General features: G+C 35.2%; 1 protein-coding gene across 1 annotated transcript in view; it reads right to left on the bottom strand.

The window, feature by feature from the left end:
• Positions 1-19073, bottom strand: part of LOC145770154 (receptor-type tyrosine-protein phosphatase H-like) — a 53914-nt gene extending 34841 nt beyond the window's left edge. The window contains exons 1-7 of the mRNA XM_082581742.1: positions 19011-19073; positions 18049-18222; positions 14008-14131; positions 7424-7711; positions 5304-5576; positions 4920-5192; positions 1298-1567 (exon numbers count right to left, since the gene is read on the bottom strand). Of these exons, the coding sequence (XP_082437868.1) occupies positions 1298-1567; positions 4920-5192; positions 5304-5576; positions 7424-7711; positions 14008-14131; positions 18049-18222; positions 19011-19073 (1465 nt within the window). The remainder of the gene's footprint in view (positions 1-1297; positions 1568-4919; positions 5193-5303; positions 5577-7423; positions 7712-14007; positions 14132-18048; positions 18223-19010) is intronic.
• Between the last annotated feature and the right edge of the window lie 1775 nt (positions 19074-20848).

The following is a 20848-nucleotide window of genomic DNA, read 5'->3' as shown; positions in this document are numbered from 1 at the left end:
CGATGAGAAATGCACAATAAGATAGTTTAGCTTTAATTAAGTTTATTCACATAACCTAGTCATCTTTGGAATGCAGCAGGCTTGCTTTATGTCGGAAAGATTTTTGCGCTTTAAACTTCTGAAGCTACGAGTCAATTGGTATTATTTGATTTAACCCGTTAAGTGCGTAATTAATTTTCCGAAACTCTCCTTACTGTGCGTATTTAATTTGATCACTCGCAGTATTTTTCGTCGCATTATTGCTCGCTAAGATATTGGGGAACCCCCATGACGTAGCACAACACGCTTTTGTTCAATTTCCTTTTGTGTATATTGGTTTATTTTTTCATCGACTATTGCGGAGAAGTCTCCAGCTGGACTATTGTTTTCTGATGTAATCGCAAATCTCAAGTGATTATATCTTTCACCATTGTGAAATTATTCAACTATAGTTGTTTATTATGAAAAAAAAATACATTAGTTCACAGAACAGAAAAATTTCTAAGCATTTATAGGACACTAAACAAAGCACACGTAAGTTTAGTTTGGAAATATTCAAACTGTATCATTTTCTGACGCTTGTTCTAACATTAGCAGCAACACAAACCCTATTGTTTTGTTGACTATATGTTACAAAATATGTTTTCGAACACAACAAAATATTTCTGAAACTGCTTGCAACATTACATGAAAATGACCACACTGACTGAACGCGCATGATGTGGTACGACTTTTATACACCGGAAAGAAGCCATTTTAGAAGAAAACGTTTAGGATGAAATATTTTTATTCTTGCAATTGTGGTTATATTGTAGGTGAGTGCAGAAGCCACCAAATATTGTAATAGAGTGATTTAGGGATTAATGATTTCTGTCAGGCTACAATCGTTATTGTAGTGTAAACAATGCATCTATGTTTCTTCACAGGTCACAATTGCGCCTTCCAGACAAAGCGAATACAGGAAAGCGAAATTAAAAGTGCCATGAATAGCTGCGATCACGAAAACGACAATTGTCGTCTTACGCACAGCAAGAGCGACTGTCTCGGACGACAATTGTCGTCATACGCACTTAACAGGTTAATAACTTCAATTTTTTTTTCAACAAAGCTTTCATACGTCTAATGAATTGAGCATAAACAATAAATAGTTTTATTTTCAACTGGTAGATTGTTGTACAACAAACAAATGTGTAGACATTAACATCGAATAGGAGAAAGCACACTGGTTAACTTGACAGTTATTCCAATAAGTTATTAAACATGACTATGAAAAATTATCAACAAAACGTATCAAAACATTTAGTTTAACTAAACTAACCCGTTATGAACATTCCTTGAAGTGACCATGAACTGTTTCCAGCTTCATTTAAAGCCAACACCGAAACATTGTAGCTTGTACTTGGAGTTAATCCGGAAATCGTGGTTGAATTTGAACTCGTGTTAAGTTCTTTGGTGACCTTATCAATAGAACGCCACCTCACAAAGTAGGTTTTATCAACTGAGCCACCATCAACATCTTCCCATTGTAGGAATATCTTTGTGGTTGTTGATGTTGAGGTATTTGTTGGGGGTGGTGGGACTTTGGGCACTGAGTGTCAAGAAGTGTAAGCAGATTGAGTTGTCATATTTACAATTTAGCATCTTGTCATTTTAGTGGTTTCAGTATTTGTGTTATAAGTCAAATTGATTGCTGAACTAATAACTGAAAAATTAACACCAAATGTAATGTACACTTATTGATTAATGAATTGATTAACCGTAGAGAACTTCATCTTCAAGATGTGAAAGACCTTTTTGCAATAATTATATTACAACAGAGACACAAGTAGAAGAGTTTGTTGATTGGTATACATTGCTATATATTGTGTCATCATGCTTTTTCCTTAGCAGACTTTATCGTAAATCAGGTTATTTAGGGTGTTGCACAGTGCACACGTCCCATAATGTTTAAATTCTAATCTTAACTTGTTTGGATTTTTTTTTTGGTTTCGTGTTAACTGATTATTGATCATAAATTCCAATTTTCAAAAGAATTCATCAGTGTTTGCCCCACGACACAGGCCCAGTTTTTTAGCTCATTTAGTAAAAAATTAACTATTTTGCCTCTAGATGACGCTGTTTTAAATTACATCATTAAAGTGTAACTAAAAATATTAAAGTTTATATACTTTAAAACATGCCTCTTGTGTCACTGCACCACTCATAAAAATTTGCTTTGATTGAGCCTTTGAGTCTAAAGATATTATTAGAGTCTAAAGGATTATTAGTACGCACTTATGCTCTTTACTGTCATTAGTGTCGAAATTATAATTTGTATTTTCTTGGCAACCACTTTTAACCGATTTGAACAAAGTTTGGCATAGCCCCCTTTTATGGTGTGAAAGTTTTGTTTCGGTTGCTGGCCTGTTGTAATACTGCCACTAGAGGGCAGTGATGTATCCATTTAAATGATTTGGTTGTACTATTTTTTCCGTAACAAATTACGGAAAAAATTTAAAACTTTCTAAACTTTTATTAGTTCAAACAACCAACAAAGTATATACAAACACGTTACAAATACTTTTCACAATCAGACCTCTGGGAACGTTAAATGCATGTTGGGAATCTTCCTTCTTTTATTTTCCGCAACCTGGAAACAATTTTGAAAATTTTCTTCGGTTTTAAAGGAATGCAAAAAAATTGGTCACAAGCTTCACTTCCCTCTCAATCTTTGCAAGCTCTCAAAGAGTTCCTAGTCGCTCTACAAACGGCGTTCTCTTTATTTTCTTCCACTATACTGCAGGCGTTTTAAAAAAAGCAAGAAGGATTGCAAAATTTGAAAAACGGTTTGCTATCAAACGTGAAATTTTGTGTCAAAGAACGCATTTGAATGTCAGGTAGTTTTAGCTGGCCAAATTAAACACAAAACCTCGTAATGAATTAATTTTTCAGAAGCTACTCTTACAAAACTTTATCAAAGATATCTTTTGTCTTAAGATTATATCTTCATCCAACAGGCTTCTTCATACATGAGTTTTCCTGACAAATGCCTTGTATGCCTTAAAAAAAGCTTTAACTGCAGCAGCACTTACAATGGGATCAACATCAGCGAAGCTCTTGATATTGTTGACAAAATCAAGATCAACATGTGGTGCTGGTGTTGCAAGCGGGCAATTAAACTACTACTTAGTCTATTAAAAAAAAACTACAAAGTCCACAAATCTTGTAATGTTTTGTGGTTGGGAGTTTGAAGCAATTCTTGGTAAGATAGACTTGTGCTGTATAATCACTTTGTAGCAATAAAGTTACTTTCCCATCCATCTTGCTTTATGGACAACTTCACACTTCAAAAACGTAAATTAGCCTTTAAGCCATCGCTTCCAATGTAGGCTTCCATCAAATTTAAGAATCTTCTTGGATAAACCTGAGCTTCCTGGATGATATATATTACCGCCGTAAGCTTTTTTGATTGTGCAATTGCAAAATTCCACGGTTCTTTGGGTCTCTTGTACGCAGTGAAGCTGATGCAAGTTAAGGAAAACCTTTATCTCGAAGCCTTTGAAATATCTAAATCTCAAGTAACTTGGAAGTTTCAATTTTAAGCAATTCCCACTCAAGGTTGAGAAGAACCTTTCTCAGTCAAATCCAGTCAAAAAGTGGTCTACCGAGCTTGCTTTGAAGTGTTAGCACATGTTAGTGTAACACAAATCATAATAACAGGTGACAACAAACATTACAATAAACAGTTGAATATGACAGTGAATTATATCACAATAACGTTGTTTCTTATTGAATAAAGGCAACTTTCCAAAATCCGATGGGCAGATCATATTCACTTTAACCTGTTTTATGAAGCAGTAGGCCTAAATGAACCTTCCATGCTTCACCAACTCAGGAAAGCTCAAAATCGGCGGTCAGCGTTGAAGTTGAAAGACAGAATTCAGTCAGAAGTTTTAAGTTGAAATCTTTGCTTCTGCTGCAGCATTTTAGATTTTCTCTTTGTTTTCCTGTTTACTATTAACCTTTACTGTGTTCATAACTACAGCCTTTGACCACATCTTTTAGTGTTTTTTTCCTGTAACGCTTTTTTCGTTCAATCTTTCAGGTATTGATTAATGTCGTGGTGTATTGCTCAACTCGGCCAATCTTCATACTTTAAAAAACATCAAATCATCTTCAAAAGTTTTTTTTTTACTTGAGGATTTCTTTTTTTACTCTTTCAATTTTTTGATCATCCCTGGGTCAATATGACAATGTAAGACTGATTTTTGCTTTTAATTTTTTATGTTTTTTTGTTGTCTGATCAACTCTCTGGTTTTAATAGCTTTACATTGCGGAGTGGCATCCTTAGACTATATAGCCCTTGCTTTCTCTTATGATTATGAGTAACAGTACGATGCTTTTGACAAAAATGCTTACAACTTTGGCTATGGCCTGCTGAACTATACTTTACATAAATTTCTGTATTCTGAGCAAAATATGAGTAACTGACACCTTAACATGTAGACTGTATCAGAGTCTAACTAACAAGTAACAAACAAAAGCTTTACATTTCTTCCAAATGTTTGAAAGATTATGATTGATTGCATCATCTTTTTGGAACTTTGGATACAGTAATTTCATTATTTTTCATGGGACGATTTCATTTTAAGGCATGGAAAGTATATTATTGCATAAGATTTGTAAAATGGTGAGAAAAGGTATCACCATACAATCAAATTACTATGGTGTTATACTTGGTAAAAGCATTCAGTAGATTACTGCACTATAGTGAATCAAATCACTTGATTTGATACAGAAAATGTTTGCTGCCCTTAAGTGGCAGTATTACAATGAACAAATGCCAGAAACAAAACCCTCACACCGTAAAAAGGAGATATGTCAAATTATGTTTTCATCGGTTGAGTAGTTGTCAAGAAAACGCAAATTACATAAAATTCATTTTTTTTACACCAACTTACAAGTTATAACAGACGTCCCGGAAGATTTCAATCCGCTGCCACCTTGATTGACAGCAGCCACAGTGCAAGTGTATTCAGCGTTGGACAATAGATCATTAATTTGTAATAAAGTTGCACCGATTTCATCTCTACCGCGGGTTTCATTGTCATCAGCAGAGTCGCACGCGACGGTGTAGTTTTTATCGAGTGTTCCTTCATCTGCTTCTTTCCACTCCAAGACAAACGATGAACTTGTTACGTTACTACATGTTGGTGGACTGACTTGCTCAGGAACTATATGATAAAATGAGATCTAATCTGTTTTTACTGTTACTGCAAATTCAATTATAAAATATAATACAGTATCCTTTTACGTGTAGATGAATTCTGGTTACACCAACTTACAAGTTATAACAGACGTCCCAAAAGATTTCAATCCGCTACCACCTTGATTAACAGCAGCCACAGTGCAGGTGTATTCAGCGTTGGACAATAGATCATCAATTTGTAATGAAGTTGCATCGATTCCATCTCTACCGCGGGTCTCACTGTCATCAATAGAGTCGCACGCGACGGTGTAGGTTTTATCGAGTGTTCCTTCATTTACTTCATTCCACTCCAAGACAAACGATGAATTTGTTATACCGCTACTTGTTGGTGGACTGACTTGCTTTGGTACTAGAAAAAATAAAAAATAATTTTCTAAATTAGATTCATAAAAATTAAAATCTATTGAGTCCATGTGTTATTATGGAAAGAAAACATTTTCAAGTGTTTTGCCTTGTACTGTTCGCTTTTCCGCTGTTCTCTCGGTTGCTGTACATTGTAAAAAATTTTCTCATCAACGCAGTTTTTGTAATATTAAATGTTTCATCAATCGTGATGTATACTTGTGGTGATGTATTCGAACATGGCACTGATTTGTTTTTAGTTATAAGATTTTTAATTTTGTATTATTTTTTTTTTGTTGCCAATTAAAAAAAAGTGGTAAAATATGCTATAAGTTGCCACTCTGTAATTTTCCTGTAAAGCATAAGGTGCAAAATTAAAACAGCAGTTGGATATAGTTATGTGCTTTTTTTTGCTTAATTACTGTACTTTTACACTAGGTGGTTTAAAAAGCAAAAAGTGTCAAATTATACTAAAATTGACGCGGAATTACCGATTTTAATGGGATAGAAGGATAAATAACAAAACGTACTCTATCCAAAATGTGAGAAAGTATAGTTTGAGACACTTAATAGAGATGAGCTGACTTTTCTACTTTGCTGAATATTTATCTTCATTCATAAGAAAAATTTATTGGTGAACTGAAATTAAATACTCACCATCAAATACAAACTGGAAAATAAATTTAACATCGTTGCATATTTTACGTGTGTAGGCCACTTTGCCGATGAAATAAAATTTCAATTGACTTAACTCTCTCCGCCGATGGAGGAAAGTTCATAAGAACTCAAAGTTAATTGAGATATTACTTATGTAAACCAAATAAAACAAAAGATCGATAAGATATTCTATCCAGTAATAGACAACACATGAAGTTATTAGAATAACAAATGCTGTTTAGTTTCAAACTCATAATCAAAAGTGAAGCGTAATGCAACATTTGCCCGCAATCAGTAAATCATGGTCCTTACAATGAGTAATCAGACGGAATTTGTGCGTTTGAGCTCATTGTTATCCATACCTTTGCATGAAATCGGTTTAACGCGATAATTAAACGGTGCCGAAATAAAGCAAACTTTTTTTGTTTTGATACCTCTTCAAAAATTAAAAGATCAAGTTAAACATGTGAAATTTTAAACATTAATTTTTCAAACATACAGAGAAATGAATTTTCTACAGAACCGTATGACGTTTGGTGAAATAACACCAACGGATCACACTTAACAGCTGATTGAATTTGATCCAACACGATTCCCCTTTGAGCAATAAACTTGCCAAAAAGCTTGAGGAATACGCCGGGCTGTTACTTGGTTTGGCTTACTTGTGACATGGACTTCTAAATAGTAGAACCTGGACTGGACACGCAGTGGAAAACATTAGGCCAAACAGTTGGTTCAACAGTTGGCCAACAGCCAAGTAACTAACCCTGTTGGCTCACTGTTGGCCAACTGTTGTACCAACTGTTTGGCCTCATGTTGTCCACTGCGTGTCCAGTCCAGGTTCTACTATTTAGAAGTCCATGCTTGTGACAAACAAATATAAAACTTTTTTTAAATTAATTAAAAGCGCTGCTACATTGAAACTAGTTAATTCATGTTTGCTTTTCGGGAACTTGATAAAAAGTTCGCAAACGTTTAGCTCTTTGGTATTTAGGCTCTTCTACATGCATCGATTTCCAGAAGAATCAATGTTTTGGAACATATTTTTTATCTGTTATATTGTTTAATACTTTCTATGTTATATTGTTTCATCCTTGACTTGTTGTCCCAGTTATAAAAAAACTTCAAGTATTGGTTTTATTCACTTTGGTTTGAAACGATGCAGGTTAATTATTATCATAATTATTTGTATCTTACTTGTAGTCCCAGTTGCTTCCAAACTTCGATCACTGGTTTTTATCGGCTTGCTTGTAATCGAAACAACACTGATCGTATATTCAGTGTTGGATTGGAGTCCATCGATTGTTATGCTTGTAGTGCGGTCAGTTGTTGTAGTTTCAATTTCTTCAGTGCTACCAGTTGGTTTATAATATACGATATATTGTATGACAGGATGAATGGAAGCTGCGTCATCATCATGCCATTCAACAAACATTTCATTTGGTGTAGAACTTGATGTTTTCAAGTTTGTTGCTGGTGAAGGGCCTTAAAGTAAAAATGATTTTAAAGAGAAAAATAACAAAATTAAAGCCTCGTCATTTGTTTGTTGCACGCGATATAAGTATTGTTGGAAAATTTTAGACCAACATAGTGTAACAATATAAAGTTACATTAATGTAACGTAATTTCCTGCACTAACTATTTATACGCCACTGTAGTTAGTAAATTAAAATTAATGATCATTTATGTTTAGTTTTGTCAATACCCCAAATAGACTACAATTTGTTCTTGCCATGCAAGAAGTTAATGTTTTGAGGTAAACTAGAAATAGGTCACTGAGTAACTGCACCATCATGTATAACACTGCAGCTTTTCCTGTTTTGTTTGTCATATCCAGGCTTATACCTGGTGGTTGAAGATTTAGATTAAGTGGACAGGAAGGCAAGGAAGCCCCTTCAGACGGGAAGGCAAGTGTCCCCCTTCAGGCATGCCTTTAAGTGTCCTGCCAAAGACACAGCTGCATGATCTTAAGCGGTGTCGTACCGGCGCCCTTTCGATTGCCGTTCCAGGGCTCTCACCACTCGGCTATGCAGCCGACACTTTTCCTGTATCTATAACACACTTCAGAAAGATTTAGGCTGCAACACATAAATCCGGTTAATGGATGAGACACAATATGTTGCATTTTTGACAACCAACTACCGTATAAACATCCACAACCAATCTGACTCTCCATGATTTTCCTCGTCGTTATCAATTAATGCCGAGGTGGCTCAACTGCAAGATGATTTTGCAAGAATTGGTTGAGGAAAAGTTCGTCTATAGTTAGTTCAGTATTTGTATATGTTTTCAAGTCAAGACGCGCATATCAGAATGTCCTTGTCGAGTAATCCGGTCAGTCGATCACGCTTTTCCCATAGAATGGCAGACTTTCTTTTGGTTGCCTTTCAGCTATATTTGGAAGCCAATAAGCCTACGCGTTAGCAGTGTCAAACAGGTGAGTACTGCACGCAAAACAAAACGATCTAAATTTGTTGTTGGTGCAAAAAGTGCATGTGGTGAACAGATTGCCATTAATTCCCAATATGCTAGACATGGGTACGCCCCTATATAGTTCAGTTGGTTAGTGCGTGACTTCTGTAACGAAGAAGCTTTAAAGGCATACTAAAGGAAAATTTCAAACCGGAATTAAGCATTAAAATGAGTAAACTGAACATTCAAGAATACATTTCAAAAACAATTACCGAAAAAAATTTGTTTTCAATGGCGCTGGCAAGGCCCAAAGTCCAGAGTTTCATTTATTTTCATTTTTTTTCAAAATGACCAAAACGTGCAAACACTGCTCGAGAATACGTCATAAAGGCCAGCAATAACAAAAGCCACGTTACCAATCTGATGTTTTGAGCAAACTGTATGCTGTTTTGATGTTAAAATGTGCTGTTTTGATGTAAATACATACATAGCCTACAGTCAAATCGCCCGCAGTAACAATTATTGCGTGATCGGTTGATTGCTAGCCTTTATGACGTAGACTGCACAGTCGCACGCTTCGTTGCTCAGGCTCAATCTCATTTTGAAAGCTCTGACAAAAGCACGCCCACAATGGTGGTCAGACCGCAATGGGGCAAAATTTTATTGAAAATCGTTTTATGGTAGCATGTTAAACACAAAGAACGTGGAAAATCGCCAAGTCAGGTTTTTCCTTTAGTACCCCTTTAAGATCAAGTGGCCCTGGCACGACTCTCGGCAGGGGCGTTGACAGGGGGTCTAGGTGGTACTTTTGGACCCGGGCCCGGAATATTTAGGTGGCCCGTATTTAAAAGATTCCCCGCGAATTCAAACATTATCAAGATCTTAATATAACCAGATCTAAACGAATTGCCATCAGAGGTTAAAACACCCACTTCAGCAGTCAGATGGTAAAGTACCGGCCCCCCTTCCAGGTATAGTAATTTCCCTAACCACAATTTTGTTTTCAAAAACACGAAATATTTTTTTTCACCCACTCTTTAATTCTTTAATCCAATAATATATATGTTTTTTGGTGGTAATCACTTCTAGCTACTTGCGTCTACGTTACAAAGAATTAGTTTCAGCTAAAAACTCCAACAACTTTCTTCACAGTGTAGATTGTAACGATCTGTTTAAGCCTGATGTTGCGAGTTAGCTGTGGTAATATCGAATTACACGAGCTTTCAGAACACAGTTCCCTAGTCATGTGCTATGAAGTTCACACTGTGAAGTAAGCAACGATCATGCTGCTAAAAGCGAAACTCAATCAATTATCCAACAATTTTAAACATACCGACGAAGATCGTGATTGAGAGCAAGGATTTCGCGGCTTACGGAGAAATCCCTAATGTGTAATTGCGCAGTTGGGGAAATTCGTAGATATTCCTCATTTTTCAAATGAGTCTCAAAGTTTACTCTTTTCTTGTAAAACAAACTGACTGAGTTATGCTCCTTGAGTGCTCCTGAAGCAGTTTTAAACTAGAGCTTGAGTAGAGAGTTTGTCTTGTTGAAAGCATAAGCATACGAAGTCGAGTAAAGTGATCAGATTTAACATATTCAAGCTGATTTTAACATTTGTAGAAGATAAAAGCTCCTTAGAAACACATTACACATCGAATGTTTTCAACATAAATGATGACCTCTTCAGGAATTACATGCAGTAGTTTTGTCTGCATCTGAGCAAAACACAATGGTTAAAATCAGCAGAAAAGAACAAAACTGCACAGTGCTTTTGACTAGCTCAACACTCAATACACAATATACACGAGGGTCCAATAGACATGAAATATTAATATTTGTTTTGAACAAAAAATCAGCTCCGATGATAAAATTAAAGCTCAATAGGAAAGGACGTAACAGATTTTTGTACTTTTATTGTCGTACTTGGTTCCAAGCATTGGCTGCCTCTTGTATAAAAAAAAATTTCATGACCATCGTTTTTTTGCTGTGTGTATTAGGTGTATGTTGGTGTTGGTTTTGTCGGTTTGTAACAAATTACAAACACAATAACTTTTAAACACTACAGAAAAAACAAAAATACACGAAGTTTGACGAACAAGTCATACAGTAACCCATGCACGAACCAAGCTAATACGGAATTAATCTATTCTTGAATAGCCTAATGGTCAAACTATTGAGAGATATAGCAAACAAAAAGCATCAAAACGCATATTACATGATAGTTCACAAAAATATTGTGAGTCTATTTGTTATCACATTAATTGCAGAGGATTTGCGAATGTTCTTGGCAAACGTTGAGAATGCAAGTTGTACAGAATTGTCTGCATTTTTGGTCTTAGTATCTTTGGCAAAGATAGCATCTAGCCTTCTTTGATTTTGCCACCTGATCTCCAACAGCTGTTCCATTTCTTTTAGTTTGTTGCGGAGTTAAATGTCTTGTTGATGTTGAAATCGAAGCTGATAATCCAATAAGCTCTTTCCTAGTTTTATAGTTTCAAGCTCTTTCCTAGTTATCATTTTTTTTTTCTTTCATGCTGAATGTGCTGCTATTTTGGGCTTGCAATTGATACCATATCACAAAAGTATTAACAGCAGTGACATCGATCATAGATCTAACGGCCATCTTCTCATCATTATCTTGGAGTTGTATGTTCTAACCATTCTGTCTAGACTAGAGTGTGGCCTCCACTTTTGGTGTTGTTGTAGTACAGGATTATTTTGGAATATGGAAGGCTTGAGGTCTATTGGACCCATGATACAAACTGCAATTGTTTTTTTTAATTCTAAAAACGATTGTTCGACATCAATAATAATTATTACGTGCTTCTAAACATCAAGCAAAGCTGTGAAAAGTCAGAGTATACCAATATCACACATGCTATGTGTCCTTAAAAATTTGTTTTGGGATGCATTGGACTCCACGGCAAACAGAGGGTTAACCCATTAAACGCCGCACCTATTTCTAGAAGTTAATTTTTTTTCATTTTCTGATGTTAGTACAGTGGTTCCCAACCTTTTTTATCCGGTGGACCCTTTTAGTCAATATTCAAATCTAAATTCCCCCTATAAATTTAGCTTGTTAAAAACTCGTTTCAGAAACATTTCAGAAACTGCTCTCCATTCAGCGGCACCCAGTGAATAAACTAATTCCGCGGAAACAACACTTCAACAATCGGAAAACTTCACTCTGCCAATCTCGGTAATCGACCTTGCGTCAAGAGCCTCTACAAGTATGCGAAACTACCAGGAATAACCTATGAAGGCTTTGTAAGTCCGAGGATAAAGATTCCAAACCAAACCAGCTTTTTCTGCCACTTTGGGATAGGAATTACACATTAATGGTCAAATTCCAGTGATTGATTTTTCTCTGAATAAGTCTCTTGCATAAGAATCCTTTTTGAGTTTTAAAAATTTATCGGGAACTTTTTCCATCACCAAACCAGCTTTTTCTGCCATTTTGGTATAGGAATTACACATTAATGGTCAAATTCCAGTGATTGATTTTTCTCTGAATAAGTCTCTTGCATAAGAATCCTTTTTGAGTTTTAAAAATTTATCGGGAACTTTTTCCATCAACAATGTGAATGACATTCGTGTTAACCCATTAAAAGCCGCCACAAGTTTCCGTTGCTCTTTTTAGGTGATATTTCAGCCACAAAGTTGTATTGTCATAACTTTTTAATTAGATCAAAAAAATCTGGTGATTTTTTCTTTTTTGATACATTTTTTGCTTGCCTTTTAAAAGGCCACCGGCCACATGGTCAAATATAAATCTCGCGATACATTAACAGAAACAAGTGTTTGTTTCTGTAAAAATTTGTCAGATTTTTCTTGCAGGACGTGTTTCTAAATTATTGTATAAACATATTATATTCACGGTAACCATCGGCGTAGCTAGTGAGAGGGCGGTCCCCCCAGTAGGCAGTCTCCCCCTCCCGGACAGCAGCTTGTGGGCGGCAGAATTTTGACATGTAAACGAAAAAGCATAACAAAAATCTTTTTTGAAACGGATATGGTTCGAATTCTATTTTCTGGCTACTAGAAGCAATCATTTAAAAAATAAATAAATGAAGTATAAAAACAAGGTGTCCAGATATCATTTTAACTTTTTTTAATTTCTAGCCCAATTCTCACTTTTTTTGGTCGTGATACAGCAGTTTAGGCAACATCCCTTAGCTGGTACAACCAGTGCACTGTCTCAGTGTTAGGGTTCATGAGGTCCACATGTTTTATAGGTAAAAAACTGCACAATAGTGTATGATGTGCTGCGCTGCTTTAAGGTTCGCTATAAGCGCGGTCTGGTGAGTCACGCTAACCGCAGTGACAATTTTGTGCTTAAAGCGACCACCACTAGTACCTAGGCAATTTAAAGTCACCCTTTTTTTTTGGCTGGTCTGAGCCATGGACTTCTAAATAGTAGCATCTGGACTGGACACTCAGCCAAGTAACTAACCCTGTTGGCCCACTGTTAGCCTACTGTTGTACCAACTGTTTGGCCTCATGTTGACCACTGAGTGTCCAGTCCAGATGCTACTATTTAGAAGTCTATGTCTGAGCTAGGTGATACTTTAATGTCTGGTGTAAGCTGAAGGAAGGTGATTGGGCCGTAGAGTGATCTTTTGCAGTTTGACTATGATGGCACTAGGTGAAAATCATTTTGACGCAGCGCAGTCGTTTACGTTTGAGCAGGTCCGCGGACGACTAGGGTGCAGACTTCATGGGTTAGCAGAGTTGCTTTTTATCATATGCTTGACTTTTTAAAATTATATACTTTGCATAAAAAATTTTTGTGTATTAAATATTGTCTTACCAACTACATAGGCTAATTTAGAGTAGGCTAATTTCTAACGTGTATCACACACGGATGAATAATTTCGAAGAATCAAGTTTTGTGAGTTCATTTGATAATGAATCCAACGCTAAAGCTTGTTGACTTGCATTTACAACTATGAAAATCAAAATTATGTTGTACTTGGTTGTATGATGCAATCATCATTTTGAAGTAAACTTCACAAGTAAAATGCTCCAGAATTGTGTGATGTTGATTTGAAGATGTGCAAAGCAGGGCTACATGTGCCAAGATTATATAAATTTTGACTAACATTTCAATTTGAACATAATACTCTCAAATACGATAATTCAACATTTGCGATTTTTCGTCCACTCGGAAGTGTTACCTGTTTTGATCCCACCGAACCTTCTCAACTCACTCATAAATGTTCGTCAACCAAAAGGTTTCGGAATCGAGCCCCACATGCACCAATGTCATGCTTGGTTCCAAGTTAAAAAGAAGAATCTTATTTATCTTTTGTCAATGCAATCTTTACAAACAACATGCAATCTGTCTGGAAATATTGTAAATATATCACCTGTCTCAACACCATCCAAGGTTGCAGGATTACTCATGTCGGAAAGGGAAGCTGTGCACACACCAATGTCGTACTTCATTCTAGATTGAAATGGTTCTCCGTCTCTAGCTTTTGTCAATGTAAACTAAAAAAAAATTTATATACAAAAGAAAAACATTTTTTGCATTTCAACGTTGGATGAATTGAGAGCAATATCCTCATTTATGAAAGAAATGTATTATTTCTCATGAAGCTCTTAATCTTGTGCCAATAGATACTACAATGTGTACATGAACTTATATAAAAAAAATCTCCCATTGTCGGCTTTTTATTTTCCATTTTACGCTAACGTATATATTTTCTTTTTAATTAATCAGTTTGTTCTGAAAAGAATTGTAAGCAGGTTTGAACCTAATGTTACGGACCATTTTGTATAAACCATTCTCAAACGGTATTAAAGCATCGTGCTGTCGAGGTGTTTGTTCAGTCATAATGCCAAAGTTATTGAAATGCTCAGACTGAGAACCATCGTGGTTAAACAGATAAAACCAAACAACCACACGGCATTTAACATATAATATATTAAACTGAACATAAACTATAGACTAAGAACGTTTTCAGCCATACACATGTTAGCCCTTTTCAAGTAACGAAAAAATAACTGATTTTACATCTATATTGAAATAAATAACTGATCCACACACTAAATTGTTCAAAAACGAGCCACCCTACTGTACATCTATGAATGAAAACGCGTAAATGCAAAGTACGATTTAATGAAATAAAAATTCATGAATAAAAATTTTAACACTACATGTAGAATGAGCCTATCGAGATTGTTTCACAACATTGCTTGTCCATTCCGTTTGTGGGAAAAGAATCCAAAACGTTTGCTCGTAAAATCGGACAGTTTATGAAAAATAAATTTGATGTGGACGTTTTTCCTGTTTATAAAACATTTAAAATTAGTTCGTATTTTCAACTAAAGTCCCAGACGCCTTCGTCTCTCTGCTCAAATGTCGTATATTGTTTTACATGTCCGTGTGATTCGGCATTGACGTACATCGGTATGTCCACCAGACATTTGACCACGAGAGTACGGGAGCATCTGAACTTTAAAGACTTAAAGAAAAGTGCCATCAAGGACCATATCATGGATTGTTCTTTTTGCACTGATCAAAAATTCTCTGCTGAATCATTTAAAATTTTACGCAAAGGCAAATCCCAATTTGACACAAAAATTCAGGAAGCGTTGTTAATCAAACGCTACAATCCAAATCTAAACAAACAATTATTTGCCGGTGGCGCCTCCATTCTCCTCAATATTTATTAGCCTAGTTGTATCACGTACTCCGTGGTGCAAATTCGTTTGTAACTTAGTCATGCAGTTGCCTTCTTATTGTAATTTTTCGTCTGTCTGTATGTTTTCCACTCCAGTGCTTTTCGTGCGTGTTTCTCGATGCTTTTAGTTAGTCAGTTAGTTACGGTAGTCACTGTCAAGAAGTGAAATTTATTGTAGTTTATAATTATTTACAGATTCCTGATGAGGACTTAAGTTAAGTCGAAAACGTTTGAATGTTGAACTATTTGTAAATATGTAATATACTGTTGTAATGCTCAACCCTGTGTTATTGTTGTGTCTTGCCTGTCTTTGGTATAAAAAAGCAAACTCTCTCCCGAAACTATAAAACAGATAAGCGTAACAAATTCCCGCTGTTTCAAAATACCAATGTTATTTGTGGTGAAAACATATTTTTTAGTACAATTTAAGTACAAAGGTTGTTTTTGTTTATAGTTTTTAGTTTTTAGCATTTGTAAACTTATCACCGTAAACTGTAATAACAATAATTTAAACTTGTGGGTGCTCTAAATACAATTTTTAAAATAAACACAATACCATTTACTAGAAAATGAAAAACAGTAAAAAAATCGAATGAGGACTAAAGCACAAAAAAAGAATTTTTGATTTGTATTTTTTTAACGGTTGACCTCGTTTTCATGCAACAATAGAATATTTTATTCTTTGTAAAGATCTTCCAAAAAAAAGGAGGTTATAGACGCAAATTACATAGTAACGGAGTCTAAATTGAAACAGCTGTCAGAAATGACCGCTTGATATTTATGTGTTAAACCAAATATTACACAAACTATAAACATTACAGAAAAAATTGTCCCATCAATGTAGAGATAGCTCTTTTTAACCAGAAGCTTCTGGCAACTGGGTATAAAAGTGAATTTTTTTTGATAGAAATGTTATCCTTGGCATCATTTCTTGCACTATTTTATGTGAAACACTGGTGCACAGCATGTTAACTCACAAATGCCTCAGTTAATGACCTTCAACTCTGGAAGGACTTGGGCATGATCAAAAGCTCTGACCAAAGCACTTTAAAATCATACCCTACCCTGTATTATGATTTTGCTGAATCAGCACAGAAAAAATTACAAAACCACATGTGGTATCTCTCTGAAAGAAATGTCGTGTCTTCACTTTTCGGCAACCAGGTATCCATATCAGAAAATGTTGCGGGGATATGGAGCAAGCCGAAAGATCACAAAGTGAAGCAAAATGAAGGCACTGTTGGCAAAGGGTTGATCAAAATGCCAGAAATTAGGCACTCAACACATATTAAAGATTTGATTAGTCAAGATTCTTATCCAATAAAGAATTAATCCCAAGTGCATCACGATTCTTTCAGAATCATCCCAAAGAATGGGCTCAAAATCCTGCATACATAACCACGAAAAAGCTAATCGAAAAAATGCCTTGTACCAATGATGCTGCTGAAAGGCCTTGTCGCTTATGACATACCGTACATACATTTATCACCATCAGCCCCAAAACTTAAAGTCTAACAAGAAGTAGCCTATTAGTTACTGTCAAGCATGCATACAAACAGAAGCTGAAAAGGCATGCTCAAAATGCCATGCAAAACCGTGATGCTGCTTCTAGTAGTAAAACTTTTCTGCGTGATATTAACTTTTGATTGTTTTGCTCCAAAATCAAACTACATAATCTATTCTGTAAACTGGGATAAAGACTGGGATTGAGGAGATTAAGGAAAGGGTTGAAATTTACTCTTACGGAAAAGCGAGAGCAATTAATATTTAATTTGTACCACAGATTTTATCAATACTGTAGTTTTCAGATTTTATCCCAATTTACACCAGAAATTTTGACTGACGTTGTGAGTGTTTTGTGAAGTTTTATCTTATTCCTGATCTTGAGCAATCAATTGCTGTTAACATTAACCTTTCAGTGCAGGCCGCAGGGCTATCATATCATCAATTTTTAGCTTTGGCTACTCTTTGTTGAAATTTAATAGCTTGGACAGCAACGCAAACTTATTCGTAAATGTATCAAATCAAATGATTTAACTGCTACGCCGTGATTTTGGTTAGTTAATAGAAAAAATGGCTGTACCAGAAACAAGAAATCAATGAAAAAACAGTTTTTGACAAAAGCACGTTAATAAGAGCATTAAGAACTATAAATGTATTATAAAGTCGTACAGGAAATCGTATCTTCTGACTCAAATGAGTCATCAACCAGGTCTCTATGTTCAGTTCTTTTCGTGAAATGCAATTTTTAGCTAATTTTGTCTTTCGCTAAATTTTGAAAAATATGACGTCACTTCTAGAGCGTCAAACGGATTTCAACAAAATTAACTGAGTTATTTTTTAACCCAAATGCAAATTCGGAACCACTGACAGCACATTCAGAGTAGGTCGGGTTTTTGGTACACCCCGACGTAGCCTACGCTTTAACAAAAAATGATTTTAAGTTAAAGTCGTTAATGCCATAAAAGGTCAAAGTTCAGATTTTGAATTAGACGAAGTACGATTTACTTGAAAATGAAATAGGTGAAAAATCACCACTTAGTGGCTACTTCCAGTGTTAACATACTCGGTATACATCCACTACCCAAAGAACAGCCATTCGCAAATAGCAAAAAAACTAAAAAGACAGTAGACAAGAAACGCTTTCAAGCATAAGTCACGTCTGATTTTTGAAGCTCCTGTGACGTTAGAAATAAAATAGTTGCTGCTCTACATACTTACCGGAGAAAGTGCGTTTTCCTCCCCTCCATAACAATTCGACACAACACCATCTTTGTTTGTTATTGCTTTGACAATGTATGTTTCACCATCTACTGCGTCCCATGTTACAACGACTGATGTAGAATATATTTTAGCTAATGCAGCTTTGTTTGGTTTATAGGTGTTTTGAGAGCTCTGCAATATAAATCTCAGGTTGCACAGACTTTTGTCAACTAAAAAAATGCTTTAACGATAATGCTGTGTAAAAGATAGCTCCAAAAAAAAAAGTTAGATTCATCCAATGAGTAGGCTAATGTTAGGAGTACCTGATCTCTGAAAGGACTTGTTCACGCTTCTCATCTCAAAAAAAAAAAGGACAAATTTAATTACTTTAATTTGTTACAAAATTTTTCGCTAGTTTTGTTTGCTCAATCACGTTGTATGCCCATAGCGATCTATATTATAAAGGCCTTGATAATGTACAAGGTTGAAGCCTGACTGAAGGCCGATGTAATTGCGATTTTCACTTTAAGTTAAATTTACTTTATATTTCTTTGAAATGATAGTTTTGAGAATCCAAATTGCCAAAGTGTGATCACTGAATCTTAAATCACTGCAAAACACTTAATTTTGCGTTAAAAATGACGAATCTTTCCCTCTGAGGATGCGCAATTGCGCATTGTCATGGTGCACGAAACATCATTGAAGCAATAAATCAACATGTTTGTTGTTGCTTTCACTTTTACTTTTATCAGATGAACGTTGCAACTAGTGTTAGAAACGAGTTGTCTTTCTAACACAACCACCATTGACTTGGATATCAACAGCAGAGTAACCAAAGCATCTATCGCCTTTGGTAGATTGAAATCTAATGTGTGAAAAATGTTTTTAGAGGTTTTACACTATATTTTGGTTGCACGCTTTTTTAATAAAACAGAACTGCAGTACGATACGTTGAATGAGTTTAAAACCACAACACTTACCGTAAGATCGATAAAAGAAAAGATGAGAATAAGTGAAAGTAAGATTTCTGCTTTATCAATCATTATGACTCTTCACTTATACTAAGTACAGCCATAAGTTCAGATTTATTTATCTTATAGTTACAAAGCTGAAAAATAAACAACCAAATTACAATTCAAAAGATTAAATTAACAACCATTCTCTATAGCGTATGAACGGAGATTGTAACCTCAAGCATTGCAGCACAACTATTTCACAGTTATCATAACAGCAAACTCCTTCATACTTGCAATATACAAAGAACGATCCGTGGATGCAAACCATTGTATCGTGAAACAAACAAACCGAACACTCCGAAACAAACATTTTAATTAAGCGTAAATAAATTTTAAGCATCGCTGTAATGAAAATGTTTGCTTCTCACCTCGCAAAGGCGCATCTCTGGATTGGCAGCCAATATAATGATTAGTTTCGCTTAGTTCAATTTAATAAGGTGTCGTTTTTGAGGGGGTGGTTTTGCAGTTCCATACTTTCTAGATACTATTGACATGCTAGACGAGATACTGTACTACACTAATCATACAACGAGATACTAGGCAAAAATTATACATCAGCATTGTATGAAAATCAGCGAGATATATTTCTTTTTTTATTATCAACGTTTATTTGCATTAGACAAGATTAACTTAAACCAACTTAACTTTAACTTAACTCAATTTAACTTTAACCCCGAGACATTTGATAGATTAAATGTAGCTTAGGAAACACTGAGTGATAGAACAAATGTAAATTACAGTATCCAGCAAAGAGCGCCAGCCTTGCAATAGTTGCTGCTTCATTTCAGCCCACAAGAAACAAATGCATTTACACAATTTGCCCCAGTTCCTTGTGGTGGCAAGCAACAAACCAGTTGAGAAGCATTGCAGTCTCTTATTGTTTAGCAGGACGATTTGGTACTTTGAAGTACAAGCGTCTCAACAACATTTTTATTTTTTTGTAAATTTTTTTTTCTATTTTACAAAATTAGAACAACGTTGCTATTGCAAACTTCATAAATTTTCACCTCTCAGTTGTTACTCCGTAAATGCCTTTCCTGTCTGTGTATTGCAATCATTCAGTAACTTTATTGTTAATGGACTGATACCGACTTGCTGACTGTAATCTTTACTGAGCTAATATTTGACAATACAAGCGTCAAATAATAAAAACGATGCAATACAAACGAGCTGAAATTACTTCCAGTTAGATAAAAACTAGACGATGATGAAAAAATCAAAATATAAAAATGCTGTGAGATTTGTTTATAATCGTGGACATTGTATCCGATGCTCAACACATGGAAGAAAAAAGATAATAACACAACATCTCAGACTATCGACTAGCATGTTAATTCAATTAGTAAAGATCACATGACCTTGTGCTTCCTCAAAAATTAAGATGGGACTGCAGTAATATAGCAAAAAGTAAATTCTGAAAATATTTGGCTGTTTTATGCTGACACTCGTCTTACTTTTATCTTTCTTGAAACGCTTATTTGAAAAACAAGTTGTACAATGTACAGTAGAGCCATACATGTTTGTTAGATACGTTGATTGCCTTAGCATTCCTCCCAATGGAGTTTAAGTGCATCTTGCTACCTTGATATTGAAATTGTGTTATGTTCTATTGTTTTTGTTGGGCTCATGTTAATATTAAAAATATCATACACGTCATAATGTTTTATTACACTAAGAAACGGAACATAAATAAATTTAAACTGAAAAGTTTTCGACAATTACTTGTGTTCCCATCAGAAATGATTTGTATCTGCATTTGTTGCAGATTCTGCAATATACATATTTTTATGTATATTACAGAT

This window comes from Aplidium turbinatum, chromosome 5, assembly GCF_918807975.1.
Source record: "Aplidium turbinatum chromosome 5, kaAplTurb1.1, whole genome shotgun sequence".
Classification (NCBI taxonomy): Eukaryota; Metazoa; Chordata; class Ascidiacea; order Aplousobranchia; family Polyclinidae; genus Aplidium; species Aplidium turbinatum.
This window is presented reverse-complemented; position numbering and strand designations above follow the sequence as displayed.